Source organism: Hipposideros armiger, unplaced genomic scaffold (genome assembly GCF_001890085.2).
Source record: "Hipposideros armiger isolate ML-2016 unplaced genomic scaffold, ASM189008v1 scaffold_28, whole genome shotgun sequence".
In the NCBI taxonomy this organism is placed as follows: Eukaryota; Metazoa; Chordata; class Mammalia; order Chiroptera; family Hipposideridae; genus Hipposideros; species Hipposideros armiger.
Window position 1 is genome coordinate 4,213,394 of NW_017731378.1, and position 16,761 is coordinate 4,230,154.

General features: G+C 52.7%; 2 protein-coding genes across 5 annotated transcripts; one reads left to right on the plus strand and one right to left on the minus strand.

The window, feature by feature from the left end:
* Positions 1-241: 241 nt before the first annotated feature.
* Positions 242-3,115, plus strand: FBXL15 (F-box and leucine rich repeat protein 15). 2 transcript variants are annotated; one of them, XM_019636479.1, is made up of 5 exons: positions 242-307; positions 980-1,182; positions 1,353-1,506; positions 1,805-2,310; positions 2,780-3,115. In XM_019636479.1, exons 2-5 carry the CDS (start codon positions 1,130-1,132, stop codon positions 2,967-2,969), a joined length of 903 nt encoding a protein of 300 aa, XP_019492024.1. In that variant the 5' UTR covers positions 242-307; positions 980-1,129; the 3' UTR covers positions 2,970-3,115. The 2 variants fall into 2 exon arrangements, with proteins under 2 accessions (XP_019492024.1, XP_019492025.1); XM_019636480.1 differs by lacking the exon at positions 242-307 and adding an exon at positions 855-956 and having other exon boundaries at positions 1,052-1,182.
* Positions 3,116-3,222: 107 nt separating this feature from the next.
* Positions 3,223-10,676, minus strand: CUEDC2 (CUE domain containing 2). 3 transcript variants are annotated; one of them, XM_019636236.1, is made up of 9 exons: positions 10,539-10,676; positions 5,108-5,194; positions 4,610-4,753; positions 4,448-4,509; positions 4,236-4,360; positions 3,968-4,150; positions 3,767-3,828; positions 3,630-3,690; positions 3,223-3,547 (listed from the first exon to the last, which is right to left on the minus strand). In XM_019636236.1, exons 2-9 carry the CDS (start codon positions 5,179-5,181, stop codon positions 3,401-3,403), a joined length of 858 nt encoding a protein of 285 aa, XP_019491781.1. In that variant the 5' UTR covers positions 5,182-5,194; positions 10,539-10,676; the 3' UTR covers positions 3,223-3,400. The 3 variants fall into 3 exon arrangements, with proteins under 3 accessions (XP_019491781.1, XP_019491782.1, XP_019491784.1); XM_019636237.1 differs by having other exon boundaries at positions 5,108-5,191; positions 10,539-10,664; XM_019636239.1 differs by lacking the exon at positions 10,539-10,676 and adding an exon at positions 10,452-10,471.
* Positions 10,677-16,761: the final 6,085 nt, after the last annotated feature.

Sequence of the window (16,761 nt, forward strand, 5' to 3'; positions counted from 1 at the left end):
CTATCCCGACTCGCTTGACCCTGGACAAGGCGCTTCTTCTGCAGGGTTTTGATTTCATCTTTAAAGCGGAGTGAAAACACAGACCTGCCCAACTTGCAGAGGTGCCCGAAGCCCTGATAATGGATGGGAAGCAGTTTTAGTTATGAAGAGGCAGGTGAAGCTGTTGCACCAAAGGAGAGCTCAACCTTGCTGGGGGGCAGCTTTCAGCGACAGCAGTAGCTCTAGGCACTCTTTACACCCTGGCCACCGACGGATAAGGAAAACACTGCTCCAGGGGCGGACCCTGGAACCAAGACGTGGGCACGCGGTGAGAGGGCGGCCCAGAGTCTGTGCTCAGAGCTTTGGGGCGTCACTGTCCCAGGGTGGCCCAGACCCAGACCCAGACCCTACAAATAAACCCCCAGGCCAACCGAGAAGCAGTACTCCCGGTGGGCTGAGCCGAGCATGCATTCTTCTTAGGACTTTAGACCACCTGGGGAAGGAAAGGGACCTGGGTGGAGATATAGTCCTTCTTGGCACTCCCAACGTTTCTCCCCCCAGCTGTAAATTCGTTCCAAATCGTTCGGGAGTGGAAGGGGCTGGATAGCTCTGTACTTCAGCTAACTAGGAATGGGAGGTTTGGGCAAGTTTGCTTGATGAAGAAAAATTCGAGCTTTGCCCATTCAATTCATTCAACTATTATCTAGCACCTACTACGTGCCAGACAGTAAGAGCCTGGATAGTTTCTTCCCATTTCTCAAAGTAAGTAAAAGCAACCAGAGGGCAGAGGGGTAGGCCCAGAACCTTGGAGTCCTGGCTCCGCCCCTTCTGCGTTTGGCCTTGTCTGCTCCTCCCATCACCAGAGGCAACCACTGGACCAAAACGAAAAAAGCCAGTCTCTGCTGCACCATCGCGTTCTCTAGCCTCGGCTCTCAAGCCCTGCAGCGGAGAAGGCGAGGTCTCATGTTACACCATAGGTCTGTTCCGCCCTCAATTTCAGGATCCATCCGGAACGCTTTCAGATAGGATCCTCAGTGAGACGGCACTCGATTAAATCGGTCTGTCACTACAGCCCAAGGAGGCGGGTTCGCGGCGGCTGCTCCTAGGCCGAAGCTAGAAGACCGTACTACGCACGCGCAATAGACAGCCGATGGAGCCACGGATGGAGCCGTCCGGAGGGGAGCAAGAACCCGGAGCCGTCAGGTACCGAGCACCGGAGGGGCCGAAAGAAGGAAAGACCTGGAAGAGGGGAACTGAACCCGGGCGGGGCATGGGGGCCGCTCTTAGCAGCCTGGGCGCAGGAGCATAACAGAGGCAGACTCGCAGGTAACAGCGGCCAGGGGACGTCGCCGCCAACGCCCTTTTACCCGCAGGCTCCTGGACCTGCCCTGGGAAGACGTGCTGCTCCCCCACGTCCTGAGCCGGGTACCGCTGTGCCAGCTGCTCCGGCTGCAGCGCGTCAGCCGGGCTTTCCGGGCCCTAGTGCAGCTGCACCTGGCGGGGCTGCGCCGTTTCGACGCCGCGCAGGTGAGCCAGGGGCCGGAGCCCCACCCCCGTCTGGGTAGCCCCCAGCCACTCTGTCTACTCTTCCGGACCCCTTCGGGTCTCCAGGAATGCCCAGGAAGCGATCCACCCAGCGGGAAGTACTCTCAGAGGGCGAGTACTGGGGATCAACTCGGAGGGCACGTGGGGTCTCTCCTGGGAGGGCAGGTGGAAAGCCCCCGAGGGTAGGCTGCTGCCAGGAACGAACTCCTCAGGGGTAGATAAGCAGCGCCCGCCCCGCCCCCGGGACCAGCTGAGAGTCGAGGTGCCTCCCCGCCCGCAGGTGGGTCCGCAGATCCCGCGGGCCGCATTGGCCTGGCTGCTGCGGGACGCGGAGGGGCTGCAGGAGCTGGCGCTGGCGCCGTGTCATGAATGGCTGTCCGACGAGGATCTGGTGCCGGTGCTGGCGCGGAATCCGCAACTGCGGAGTGTGGCGCTGGCCGGCTGCGGGCAACTGAGCCGCCGCGCGCTGGGGGCGCTGGCGGAGGGCTGCCCCCGCCTGCGGCGCCTGTCGCTCGCGCACTGTGACTGGGTAGACGGGCTGGCGCTGCGCGGTCTCGCCGATCGCTGTCCGGTCCTTGAGGAGCTGGACCTCACCGCCTGCCGTCAGCTCAAGGATGAGGCCATCGTGTACCTGGCGCAGAGGCGCGGCGCAGGCCTCCGCAGCCTCTCGCTGGCAGTCAACGCCAATGTGGGGGACACCGCCGTCCAGGAGTTGGCTCGGAACTGCCCGGAACTCGAGCACCTCGACCTAACTGGCTGCCTCCGCGTTGGAAGCGATGGCGTCAGGTGCCTGGGCCTGGGGTCCTTTGGATGGGAAGAGTGCAAGCACTTAGCCTCTGGGTGTAGGGGCGGGCAGTAGTTAGTCTAAAGGCAGAACTGCGGTTTCTGGATCTTCTTGCTACCAGGCACCCCCATTCTGAACAGGAAAGGCCTCTAGGATTGTCTAGACCAGAGAGCCCATAGTTTAAAAAACTTTTTTGAACCAGTATTTACACATTGGCAGTATTAACGTACAGTCAGATTTCTGGCTTTTCTTCAACCAGGGGAACTGCAGCTCCCCATTTAAGAGACAGTAAGTCTCCATTTCATTGAAGGCACTGAGTGACTGCCTTCTGGTATGACGCCATTCCAGCCCCCTCCCTCGTGTATGGAAGAAAAAAGTATGCCCCGAGATGGAGGGAGACGGGCTTTGCTGGCTTCCTCACCGTGGGTGTATCGGTTTCGTGCCCTTAGCCTTACCCCGCTCCTCCCCCAGGACATTGGCCGAGTACTGCCCAGCGCTGCGCTCGCTGCGGGTGCGGCACTGCCACCATGTGGCTGAGCCCAGCTTGAGCCGCTTGCGGAAGCGCGGTGTGGACATCGACGTGGAGCCGCCGCTGCATCAGGCCCTGGTGCTGCTGCAGGATATGGCGGGCTTTGCACCCTTTGTCAACCTGCAGGTCTGACCCGCCCGTGGATGGGGCACAGCTGGACTGTGTGGCGGGGCCTGACTATGAACTGCAGGGAAACTGGACTGTGGTGGCCTCTGGTGAGAGGCCAATGCCCTGCCTCACCCTGGAGCTTCAAATAAAGAGCTTTTTACCCCCTCCTGCCTGGCGCTGCTGCCCTGTTGGAGATAGAGGATGTGAGGTTGGGAGAGGTCAGACAGACACAGTCCCCCAACATCCCAGCTCTGAGGCAGAAATGACCAGAATGCACTCATCTTCCTGGGGCCACCTTTACTGTGCCCATGGGCAGCTCCAAGAGGAGGTTACACTGGGGCAAGGAGGTAAGAGAAGGAGTCAGGAGTTAGGGCGGGCCCTGTGTGGGGGTGTAGGGCTCCTGCATCCCTCTGGGATCTGAGCCTAGAAGGCTCTAGCAGAGTCCACCGAACGCCTCAGTGGAAGCGGTATTTTCTGGCCGGCTTGAGGTTGATGTATGTGGCCTTCATCTCCTCGGCCTCAGGGTTCCGCACATCTTTGAATCGCTCCCCCTTGGTGCTCACTACCTGGTTGTCAATGTATCGGATTAACTTCTTGGGAGCCTGTCAGGGAATCAGGCAGTGAGTAGCAGAAACCAGGAGATAGTCGCACCCATTCCACACCCCTGGCAACCCCAACTCTCACCTCCTTGGGAGCCATGGGCCGGTGAATCTTCTGATCCTCTGCGCTATCCACCATCATGTACCTGCCAAAAACTGGCTGCGTGAAGCTCCTGCCACCCTGGGAAAACCCTTTAAGTGCCCAGCCCAGCCCAGACTCACTTCTGCAGAATGAAGGACTTCAGCTCATCCTTTTGGGGGCCTCTGAGGCGCCTGGGCAGGTCCTGCAGAGAGGGGAAGCCTGGTCTAGACCCTAGGGCACCAGCAGGAGAGGCATATGGCAATAGGCCAGGGGAAGGGGCTTAACACTAAGGTGGAATGTGGCTGGGGCTACAGGGGTTGCAGGGCTCTAGCAGAGGATACCTGATTGGAGCCATCCCAGGCTGTAGGCCCCTCCTCCTTCCCCTCTACCAGCATCTGCACAGCTTCTTCCAAGTCCCCCCGAGCTTTGGCCAGCACCCACTGGGCCTGCTCCACCGAACAGGTAGGGAACACTTCCAAGAGTACATCCACCCCTGGCAGCAGCTCCTCCTCAGCACTAGCTGCCTGTGGGCATAAATGTTCACAAAAGTCAGTACTTCCTCCTTTCCTGCCCCCTAGCTCCCTCATCAGTCCCCTTCTGTATCAGTACCTCATCTTGGGTGTCCCCAGCAGCAGAAGCCCTGGTCTCTTCTTTGAGCTTTTCAGGCCGCTGCAGGGGTTCTGAGGAGATGGGCACCTGACCTTGGACCTCAGAGCTCTGTGGTTGCAGGTTCTCTTAAAGAGGCAGAGGGAGCACCAGGTTTGCTAAGGCTTTGGGGAGGGGGTTAATGAGTCATCCAAGTGCCCAATCCCCAGACTCACCTTTGTTCCTGGCACCACTCAACTGCCCTGAGAGTTTCTGCATCATGTCCCCTATTGTATTCCTAAAAAGACAAGGAGGGTGGTAAGAGGACAACTCCGCCCCCCCCCCCAGTCAACCAGCACCCCGCACTCCCCACCCCCTTGGCTCCAGCCAGGCCTCACCTTGGGATGTGGGCAAAGCCAGGCACATAGGCCTCCATCATCTCAGTGAAGGCCTCCATATCGAAGTTCTCCTCCGACGGGCCCGAGGGGCCCAGGTCCTCCAGGACACCGAGTACATAGGAGAAGATGACCTCATCCAAGCCACTGCAGGAAGGGGACAAGACAAGCTGTGGGTAGGACTTTGGATGCCTCCAGCACCCCCACCTAGCCTGAGGCTCTAGCCCTAGGCTTCATAGGGTCCATGACCTCAAGCCTTGAAGCCAGAGAATATCCCACCCTCCCTCAGAGCTTTGGCTTCCCATCTTTCCAAAAAGGGTGACCGGGACAGTATATGAAGTAAGGCCATACCAGTAAATCATAATCAGCCCTCCCCCACCTCAGGAATAGGGAGGGCTGACTGTTCCCACCCCAGTCTTTCCATTGGCCAGCGCCCAGAGTACTGCCCAGCAGCTCCAACCCTGGCCCTGGCAAGATCCTTCTAAGGAGAGCTGTGTCTACCTGAAGTCAGCCTCTGGGAGGTGCGTCTGGACAAAAGCAAGGAGGGCTGCACTGACAATCCTCTCCAGCTCCATGCTCTCGCCTCTTCTGAAGGGACACAAGTTGTAGGTTTATCAGGCCCTCTCCTGCCTGCCCCTACTCACTAACTCCTCCTTCCTGCCCTGTTGTGGAAACCATTTGTTGATGTTGTCCATAGCTTCGTTCTCCAGCCCTCCCCCGCTCCCTCAAGCAGAGCTACAGCCCCCCTCCCTGCCCATCTCTCCACCTCCTCCAGCCTGGGACAGGGCAGGGCACTGTCTCAGGAGAAGGCCTCCAGAGTGGCAGTTCCCCTCACTCCTCCCCCTGACCTCTTTCCATCTCTCCACTTCATTCGCAAGCAGCAGGCCCAGACTTTATGGCAAGAAGCCAGGGTCTTGGGGTCACATGCCTCCTGACTGAGGAATCCTATCATTGAGAGAGCCACTTGGCCCCCAAGTCCAACCACAAGGGGCCCATTGTCCAGACCCCCAAGGAGCAGGCCTCAGGACTGAGCACAGCCCTTCCCCCACCTAGAATGGGCCACCCACCTCTGGCACAAAGGGGCTTTTCTGGCTCTGGGGCCCAGATAGGAGGGTAACTCTTTCATGAATTCTCTCTTCCTGCCCAGTTCTTGCTCTTCCAGCAGCTTGGGACTGTCTACAAAGGACTTCCCATCCTCCTTCCCAAGCCCTATAAGGTCTGCCCTTTGTCCACTCCCGCCTCCCTCCTCACTGCACTCCCACCCTACGAGCCTCCTCATTTTCCTCAGACCTGCCCAGCTGCTTTACCTGTCTTCTCCAGCTGTCCACACACTCATTCCCTCACCTCCTCCAGGGCTCCGCTCAAATGTTGCCTCCTTAGAGAGATCTTCCCTAAGCTACCAAAATAGGTATTCCCCATACTCCCTAATCCCTTATCCTGTTTTATTTTCAATATAGCATTTATTACAGCTTAATGTTATTTTAGGTTTATTTGCCTATTGTCTGTCCTCCCCCACAGACTGTAAGCTTCAAGAAAAGGTAGGTACAGGGCCGGCCGAGTGGCGCGATGGTTAAGAACTCGCTTGGGATGCCAGAGGGCCCTGGTTCGGATCCCACATATGAGGGCCAGTGACACTGCCCTCCACAGCTAAGATGCTGAACAACAGCTCAACCTGGAGCTGGGTTGCCATGAGTCGCCGGCGACGGCGTAGGCTGCAGCCCCTGTGGCAGTGGATTGCCATGGGCTACCGTGTGTAGCCAGCAGCCAGCGTGAGCGGCCGTCCAGAAGCCGGCGACTGATCTGCCTTGCCAGGGAAGAGCGCAATGACGGTGCCAACTTGGGCCAGTGAAGCAACATCCTCCACAACTAGATTGAAGAACAAAAATGACAGCAACTTGTCTGTTCCCCTTCCCCCAATTCCCCAGCACTGTTCCCATCCCCCCAATTCCCCAATAAAAAAAATCTTAAAAAAAAAGAAAAAGAAAAGGTAGGTACAGGATGGGGAGTGGGGGGACTTTGTCTTATTCACTGGTGTAACCCTAGCACCTAGAAAAGTGCCTGCACTTGTAGGTGCTCAATAAATACTTATTGACTTATTTAATTCCCACCTCATGTGCTTGACTCCCAAGTCTGTATGGAGGAGTCAGTAACACATAGGTGGTAATAAAGGCTCCAGACCCCTAGGTCCAAATGTCAGCTCTCCATTCCACTCAGAAGATTCAGAGGTACCTCAAATTCCATCTACTCCAAATTCACTATATCCTTCCAATCTATGTACCTTTCCTCTCCAAATAGGCACCTCCTCCTGTTTTACCGGCTGACAAAACCACTCACTCACTCAGCTGCCAAACCTAAAACTTGAGGATTACCCTTGATTTCACCCTCTCTGAATCTCACCTGCTGCACTCAATCAGTCACCAAGTCCTGTTGACTCTATTCCCTCATTCGTCTCCATTCTATCTGCTTTTCCCCAACTCTAGTCCGGTTTCTCTGCCAACATCTCTACCAAAATTTCTCAGGCTAAGGTCACGAGTTACTTTTTTCAGGTTTTGCTCTAATTAGGTTAAACCCTATGAGCTTCCCAATATTGCCAATTTTTTATCTACAAAATAAAAAGAAAAAGGCAATTTCTTATGGTTTCACCTAATATTTGCCCTTTCAAGCAGCACCAATGTTGGTTTCTGAGGCTACACACTCTGTTTCTCTTCTGCCTCTGGCCATTTCTTCCCAGACACCTCTCTCTGTCCCCCTCTCCTCTGCAACCCTCCAAAGGGTGGCAGCAAAGCTCAGGCTCAAGGCTGCTCCTCCTCTCTCCACACTCTGCACCCTCTCTCTCTGGAACATCGCATCTGGGCCCACATCCCTATGTACCAACTCCATGTCACCAATTCCCAAATGTCCAATCCTCTGGTCCAGTCTCCTCTTCTGAGGTACACACCTGTACATCTACCACTCTAACACCTCCAAGTGGATGAATAGCATGTCTCAAACTGACATTCTCCCAAGTCTTTACTCCTCCCAGGCTATCCTCAGTAAATGCATGTCCATGCACCCAGCTGTTCCTGCCACAAGTCTGGGAATTAATCCTCGACACCATCCTACTTCCTGCCTTCCCACATCCTATCAGTCACTATCCCCTGACCAGTATCTCTCAACACCTCTACTTCTCTCCATCTCTACTCCCACTCTGCTTCATCTCTTCTTAACTGCAAGAGCTTCCTAATCCTTCTCCCCATGACCATCTTTCCCCAACAACCTATTCTCCACAAAGATCCCGGTTGTGTGATCTTCACCAAAAATCATGTTTTTCCTGATTAAAATCTATCAGTGACTTCCAATTTCCCTTCAGATAAGTCCAGATTCTTTTTGTGGCCTTTTAATTCAGAGCCTTATACCTGCCTACATCTCTCTAGCCTTACCATGAACCACACCCTCCCTGGATCACTCCCCGGCACCCTGGCTTTCTTTCAATTTGCCAACACTCAAGCTCTTTCATGGCAAGGGCCTCTGCACAAACGGTTTCCTCTGCCTGGGCAATCTTCCACCTCCACCCCTTCACTTGTCTAATTCTGTCAGGTCTCAGTTTATAATTCTCTTCCTTAAGGGATGCTGTCCCTGACCCTTTAGAACTCCATATTATGCCCTCATTGCAGACTGCCCTTTTCCTTAGCAGCACCTCCCCCAGCCCCCAGCTTTTTAAAATAACATTTTGAGCAATGTTTAATGTTTCTTCCAGTTGTTTTATGAGGGTAGGGCTTACATACCTGGCTTATTCATCATGTACACTCACTATCTGCCATGAAGTAGACAGACGCTCATCAAATAGTTATTACCCACTTTACAGATGAAGAAACTGAAGCTCAGTGGGTTTAATGACGTGCCCAAAGTCAGCTGGCTTGACTCTGGTAGTAAAGAGTTAAATCTAGGTTGCCTAGTTGAATGTATATTCTAGGGGCTACTCTGGGGATGGGGAATATCAAGACTTCTAAGTGGATAGGAACAGCCCTACATCTATGATCAGTTTCCTGGTCACCTCGGTGTAACATACAGTTGCTGTGACAGCACAAGCGTACCTTTGGACAGCAGGACTGAGAAGCCCTAGCCTACCAGGGGAATGCCTACCTCTTGCTCCACACCCTAGTGTGGGCCCTGATGAGAAGAACTGCTCAGACCAGGCATACCAGATCCCATTATGCAGCTCCCCCAAGAGGTCAGCCCCCTATGTAGATTGACATCTACCCTGGGTTACATCAAATCCTGGCTGCTCTCAGTTGCCTGGCAACCTCTGTTGGGAGAAAGGCCCATGGATGCTGCATGAAAGCCCAGTTTCTAGGGAAGAAGCTCTCATGGATGTGTCTGATGCCTCTAGGTTTCTAACCAAGGTCTGAGGGCCAGGCAGTTGTTACTGGGAAACTCTTTACTTTGCCTGAATAAAATGTTTTGCTCCCCTGAGCTTTTGCTCCAGCATGTCTCCCAAAGGAACATCCTCCCTCCTCCTGTTCTAGGGCTGCCCAAACTCTACCCAGCCTTCAAAGCTTGCCACTTCTTTCTTTCACCCTTCTCCATCCGCTAAGTTTCCTGCCCAGAGGCTTCTCCTCTAACACTTCTCCCTGAGTTGGGGAAGCTACAGCCTGAGCAACCAGCCTTCTCCAGGTTAACAACATGATTTCCATGAGCCTTTTCAAATTCTGGGTGTAGCCCACAGAACCCCATTACTTCCTGGGGCCTCTAAATCAGGACTCATTGGTTAGTGGAGCCCATGAAATATGACTCTCGTCCTGTCATGAGTCCTGTTTAAATACCTCTGATAATAGCATTTACTGACTGCTTACAATGCGCCAGGGATTGTTCTATGCGCTTTACATGTATAAACTTACCAAATCCTCACAACCGTATAATATAGATTATCCCATTTTACCCAAAAGGAAATAGAGGCACTGATAGGTGAAGTAACTTGCCCAAGGTCACACTAAGTTAAGGGCAGATTTACACTCAGGCAGTCTGGCTCCACAACCTTCAGTTAACCACTACACAGCATCATGGCTCACGATATAAATCCTCCTCTCCTGCTTGGCTGGCCCTCTTGCCAACCTCAGAATCTTTGTTCACACATTCTCCCCACTGAGAACATCTTTCCCTTTGCCTCTCATTCTGCAGTGCTCATTTCCTCCCTGCAGCCGAGCCTGACTGCCCCATCCTCATTGTCCCCAGCTGGCTTGAGAGCATCCCCAGAACCAGGCCTGAACTCTCCGGATGCTCCATACAAATCCTGGACAAATTTAAGTGAACCTGAGGGGAAAAGTACCATGCTGTTCCCTGAGGATGGGGAAGTGCTCAAGGTGGAGGGAGAGCAGGCCATGTGGGAGGAGGAGTCTGGGAACCAGTGTGGAAGACGGCCTGGGGCGCTCATGAGGTCTAGTACGGACGTGTTCACTGCTTCTCCCAGCCCCTATGAAGCCCGGCTCCTGAGGCCCTAGTCCCATAACGCGAGTTCCAGAGGACATCATTGTCCCCCGACCCCCAAGTCAGGTCTTAGAAGCGCCAAAGGCACTGTGGGGTACCAGAGATTCCGGCATCGAAAGTCAGGCGGGAGAACAAACGGGCGGAGCGGGGAGCACAGGAAGTGGGATCACAATGATGGCTGACTCCTGAAGCAGGAGCTCCCTAAACAAGCTAGCGGGGTACCCGCAAGGGTCCAGATAGTGGGATCGAGGGCATACGGATACGGATGCGGTTGCGGCCCTGGGTGACACAGGACGAGGGAGGCCTGAGCAAGCTGGGGTGTGCCTTGATACAGGCCACGGCGAGATTCAGAGATGGGGGTCCGGCGGTCCCCGGGGAGTACCGTGGGGGGACACACAGGGCAGGTACCCTGGGTCAACGCTCTCCGCGACTCTCCCAGCTCTGGGCCGGGGGCTGGAGGGGAAATCACCTGCTCCGTCAGGCGCCGCCGGCGACTTGTCCCGCGCGGTGCAGCTCTCATCCCCCAGCCCCACCAACGAGATCAAAGGAGGGGCCCAGAGCGGTTCTCTTCCAGAAGCACTGAAGTAGCCATTTTTGAGAAGGGCAAATGCCCATAACTGGGCGGGGCTTCTGCTCATTTTCATTTGTCTCAGGGCTTTGGACCCGCTACCGCCGTGGCCATTTTTGTTGCGGGTAGGGAGGAGTTGTACATGGAGGTCCCGCCAGTGGGTGCAGTCGCAGTAGCTGACTGTATCCCCGCCCAGTTCCTTGTCAACTGTCAGAGGCCTAGAACCTTTCCACCCCACCCAGTGCCTTCCCATCCGCCTTATTTCATTGCCCCTAAGTCTTTGTCTTCTAATCCTATAGCTTTTCCCTTATCTCCTTCCCCCCCACCCCACCCCACCCCATCCGTCTACAAACCCGTGGCTCCCTGGTTGGATCTGGTGTTCCTTCCTAAATCCAAGTGTCTCTCCTGCTTTGTGTCCAGTCCAGGTTCAAGCCCTATAGTCACCTAATCAACCCCTAGGTGCTAAGTTCCCCACCATATCTGTTCCCTTTTGATTCCCTTAACAGAGATATCTCCCCAGGTTTAGGGTGGGTTACAGGGTCTGGGGCTTGGGACTGTGGAGCCTGGTTGGGAAGAAGGAAGCAGATGCTCTGGGTGAGGATTGACTTGAGCCCAGGACCAGGATGGCCTGCAGGCCATGCTTACTGCCAATGCCTTCAAGCCCATGTAGGCAGAGCTTCTCATTTAAGACAGGACAGCTGAACTCCAGCACCGGCAAGTCCTCAGCTTCCTCTTTCTGTTCCTGCTGCCTCCGCTTCTAGGCATTACCCTGTGGGGAAGTCCACTGCCATCTCTTCCCAGGAACCCTGCAATGGGTCATGAGGGAAAGAGTTCCCTTCAAGAACTCTTTCCCTTCAAGAAAGAGTTCCCTGGATGAGCTCACCCATCCCCAGGATGAGCCCCTTTTCAGGGCTAGTCTCTTTGTAGGGTGCTGGGGATCAGAGACTGTCCATGCCTTCAATAGCTCACAGTCCAAGGGTAGAAAGCCCCATCTTTTCCTTTCCCCTAAGGACTTGAGGCAGTGCCAAAATATGGAGAAAAGGGGGATCACTGCTCTCTCTTCCAGCTTTGTCCCTCACTGCAGGCTCCCACCATCCCACCAGCATCCCCTGGCCTCAAAGAGAGCAAGATGTTAGCTCTGGGGAGAGGGAGCACATTTGGCATTATGTCTCCCATAAACACTGTCGCTGCCAGCCTGGTGCTGCTGGGGTTATGAGGGGTGGGGGTGACAGCCATTTTGAACTCTGGCCAGACAAGCCTCTGGGAAGGTGATGATGGGTAGCTCCATCAGCCCCAGGCCTCTGCTAGCCCTCTAAAAACTGGCCTTCTCACCACTCCCATTCCTCCCCTCCCCCGCCCTTCCTCAGCCATTGCACAATACTGATCATGACTCTTGTCTCCCTACCACCCCCATTACAGGAACTTTCAGGTTTCCTTAGTAGAGCTGTCCCTAGTTCCAGCCCCAAACCCTTACAGCCATTCCTGACACTGTGCCTTCCCCCTCCCCCACTGCCTGTTTCTTGGATGGCAGTGGATGTAGTTAGATATCATCATCAGAAAGAACTTCTTGAGCTTTTGGGGAAGGATAATGGGAAAGACCTCTTAGGGGGAGCCCCTCAATTCCTAGCTCAAACTCTGGAGGATGACAATTCTGTAGCAGCGTTCAGGTTCTGGGGTCAGAGAACAGAGGGTGGGCTAAGGAGAAGGACCACAGACACTAAGACACACACAAACTGTAAGGTAGGAGCTTCAGGGAACACTTGTCCTGCTGGGTATTCCATAGCTGGCCAGAACTTAAGCTCAGCTCTCAGTCCCTCCCTCCTCAAGATGGGAACAGACTCTGCCTGCCCTTTGGGTGCTGCTTGAAGCCACATGGGGTGAAGGGGGGTAAAGTGATGCCTCCTCTCTCCCCATTTCCTCAAATGAATTTTGCAGCTGGTGTTTGGGCACCTGGGCCTCCTTAGCTGATGGGAAAAGCTAGAAGCCTATGCTTGAGGAATTGGGCATAAAGGGAAATTTCCCAGACATTAAGAGCAGAGAAAGAACACAGCTGGCTGGTCTCAAGGGGTGAGAGAGACTCAGTCAAAGACTGAGGTGAGGAAGGAGACACTTGGAAGGATGGGGGGAGGGTCCCCACTCTTGCTTGAGGTCAGAAAGGTCTCTCTGGGCAGTGTGCCCGGCCCTCCCACACCTTCCTCCTTTCTCAGAACAGCCAGGATGGGGCGGGGGCGGGAGTTGGCTGGGGCTGGGTTGGGGCCCTATTTAAGGAGCACTCTTGGAGAGCATCACTGCAGATCCAGCCCCAGAAACCAGAGAGGAGGCCTCATGGGTAAGTATGGGTCCTTTTATCTCAACTCAAGCAGGGTGAGGGTAGGATGGTTCCTGAGCCTGCTAGCTTGCCTTTCCCTCTCCAGGGATAGGCTGCAGCTCTGCCTTGTGAATTGGAATAGCACTCAGTCCTCAGTGTAACTCTCTAGAACATGTAAGTGTGTTTCAGGGAAATATTCCTCTTCTACTCCTCTGTCTTTTGGGTACTTCAGATCTTCACTTCAGGTGGGGAGACTTTCAGGGAGCTGGGACTCCTGGGCCTCTCTCTTGGGGATTCACATTTAAGGGGTCCCCTTTGGCTCAGGAAGCTCTGCAGTCTCTAGAAAGATACCCTTCTCAGTGTACATGATCTGGCTCTTCTCCCAGCTCCTGACCCCTCCAGCTTCACAGCTGGCTTCACCAGGAGCACATCTGGGCAGGAGACACTGGGACTGACTTGGCAGTACCCACAGAATCCCTGCCATGGCCCTGGGCCTCCTCCCCTCATATCCTACATCAGTTTGTTTTGGAATTTAAAGAACCTTTGCCCCTTTTCCTAGCAATGGGCCCCTATTTTCAGCTTCAAGCTCAAACCCTCCCTGGAATAGGAGGAATCTTGATATCCCAGGTTCCTTATCTGATCAATCCTGGGAATGGGGGAAAATTCACAGAAGAAAGCATGGGAGGACAGCATCAAGGCTGAGAGAACTTTGGCCACCTGGCTCTGAGAACTGAATTCCATAGGCTGTGAGCTCTAGCAAATGCCCTAGGGACTCAGTTCTGGTGCCCGGCTGTGCTATACCATCAATGCTGAGGCCATGGGGAAGCTGCAGCTCAGGCTCACAGCATCCCAGCCAGGTGCTCCTCCAGGCACACATCTGACCACTGGCCATGTCTGTTAATGACTTCAACTTGTGCTCCTTTTCTGCTCAAAGATTTCAGTGGCTCCCCAAAACTCCTTACCGTGCCGTTAAAGTCTTTCATAGTATGGCCTCTGCTTAGCTTTCAAGCCTGATCTTCCAATGAAACCCTGCCCTCCAATGAAACCCTGCTGCTTCCTGCTTCTGCTGCCATGCTTTTACTCGTGCTGATCGCTTCCCTGTGCTTCCTGGGACAACTCCTTCCCATCACTATCTGTTGGAATCCTATACATCCTTCAAAGCCTCTTTCAGATGCCTCTTCCAAGAAGCCTCTCTCAACTCCCCAGTGGTGCATATGATCTCCTGCAAATCCTCCACACTCCCCTCCATCAGGCTTGATTCATTATTCCCATAGTGTGTAGTTCAGTGTTTTGCACATAGTAGCCTTTCGATAAATGTTCCTTTAATTTTGCTGAGTGTGTCTCATGTGTGGAGGCAATTTGGCCTAGAGGTCAGATTTCCCAGGTGCATTCTCCATGTATGACCTTGGGTTAGTTGTTAAACTTCGGTAGGCCTCAGTTTCCTCATCTGGAAGTGGGAATAATAATTATATCCACATCAAGGTTTTGTGAAAATTAAATTGAGTTGATAGTTTCTATTCAGAGCTTTAGCACGGAGCTTGCACATAGTAAATTCTGTTATGTTTGTGAGGTTATGATTCGTACTGTACTCCCTTGAGTAGAATGTGAGCTACCCAGTTGAGAGGTAGGATAGGGCTTAAAATTGGTCAGCCAGGGTTCATTTAATGAAAGGCCCCAGACCAGGTGCTAGAGTTGGGTAAGGCTGAGGCAAGGCCAGGAGGAGGAGGCCATCAGGATCAGGGTTTGGTGTTCCAAGACCTGCTGAGATCTAGGACCTCTGGATTCCCACCTACTGTTTGACCTGGGATGAGTCACTCTCTCTTTCCGGCCTCAGTTTCCCAGCATAACATAAATTGAGAGGGTTGGACCAGGTGACCAGCAAGGTCTTTGGCAGCCCAGATGTTTTATGAGTTATAAGCTTGTAATGTTAAGTTGAAAGAGAAGATCAAAGAAGGAAGCATCTAGGCTGCCTGCAGGGCTGCCTTACATCCACAGGGCCTGGAGCTGCCCTGGGGTTTGGAAGTACAGGGTATGCTGGACTGAGCTGATTGGCAGCACCCCCTTCAAAAGCCTGTAATCAGAGGATAGGAGTAAACTTGTGTGCAGCTTATGGGATTTCCAGGGCATAAGTGAAAGCCTTAGGAGGGATGACTGTGAGCAGTGTGAATCCTCAGAGATGGGAGAAGTTGAGAGATTTCAAGGGTCTGGGCTCGAAAAAATGGAGAGGGAAGGGGAGACAGAGCACACCTTATTTGGTGTGAGATTCATGAACCTGCTTTGTTTCAAAAAAAGATTTGAGGGGGCTTACAAGCATGAAGACAATTCTTAAAGATTAAAACATAACATCTGTGCCATAGATATGTAGTACATTTTAAATGTGTACCCTTTTTGACCCAGAGATTCAATTTAGGTATTACTTTTTTATTTTTAGTTAGAAATCATTTCAAACTTATAGAAAAGTTGCCAGAATAGTGCAAAGAACTCTTGCTTACCCTTCTACCAGATTTAACAACTGTTACACTTTAGCCATGTTGCTTACTCTAATCTATCATCCTTATTCAAATCTTGCTACTTGTCCCAATAATGTCCTTCACAACAATTTTCATTCTGGTCTGACATACAGGATCATGCATTTCATTGTTTTCATGTCTCTTCAGTCTCCTTTGACCTGACACAGTTTCTCAGTCTTCCTTTGTCTCGAATGTTCCATTGACATTTTTGAACAATAAAGACCAGTGGGGTTGTGTCTCAATATAGGTTTATCTGATGTTTCCTCATCACTATGCATTACTGCTGAATTGATATTGTGTTTGCTCAGTTCAATACAGAAAGCACATGATACTGATTTGTCTCTGGTAAAGAATAAAATTTTGGGCCGGCCGAGTGGCGCGTTGGTTACGAGCTGGCTTGGGACACCAGCTCTGAGCAGCAGGGCCCCGGTTCGGATGCCACATGAGGGCCAGTGACACTGCCCTCCACAGCTAAGATGGTGAACAACAGCTCAACCTGGAGCTGGGCTGCCGTGAGTCACTGGCGACAGCGTAGGCTGCAGCCCCTCCTGCAGTGGGCTGCCATAAGCTACCGTGTGTGGCTGGCAGCCAGCGTGAGCGGCCGGCAGCTGGTGTGAGCTGCCAAGAGCCACTGTGAGCACCCATCCAAAGGCAGGCGACCGATCTGCCTTATCCGGGAAGGGCGCAATGATAATACCAACATGGGCCAGTGAAGCGACGTCCTCCACAACTAGACTGAAGAACAAAAGGACAGCAACTTGTCTGTTCCCCTTCCCCTGAAGAACAAAAGGACAGCAACTTGTCTGTTCCCCTTCCCCCGGTTCCCCAGCGCTGTTACCCTCCCCCAAGCCCCCAATAAAATCTTAAAAAAAAGAGAGAATAAATTTTCAAGACCCTCATTAAAGACAGTTAAGAAAGACTTTATTCAAGGAGTTACTGCAATGGGCTTAAAGTGTTATCCACCAGTTTTCCCTACTACTCTACTAGGTTACTATTTTTTACTTATAATTCATAAATACTTTATTGGAACATACTGTAAACTGTATAATATTCTGTTTCTCATCAAACTTTCATCCATTAGTTTTAGTATCCATAAATAATTCTCATCTAAATCAATTACTGTGATGGTTGGGAATGGTGATTTTCTAATTTCATTATTCCTTCTACTGCAAGGAAGAGCTTTCCTTTCATATTAGTTATTTAAATAATGTTAGTATGGACTTATGGATCCTTATTTTATTCAGTAGGTTATAATCTGTTACTGTGATTATTTGTTTTGATGCTTAAATTGTCCCTGATTTGGCCA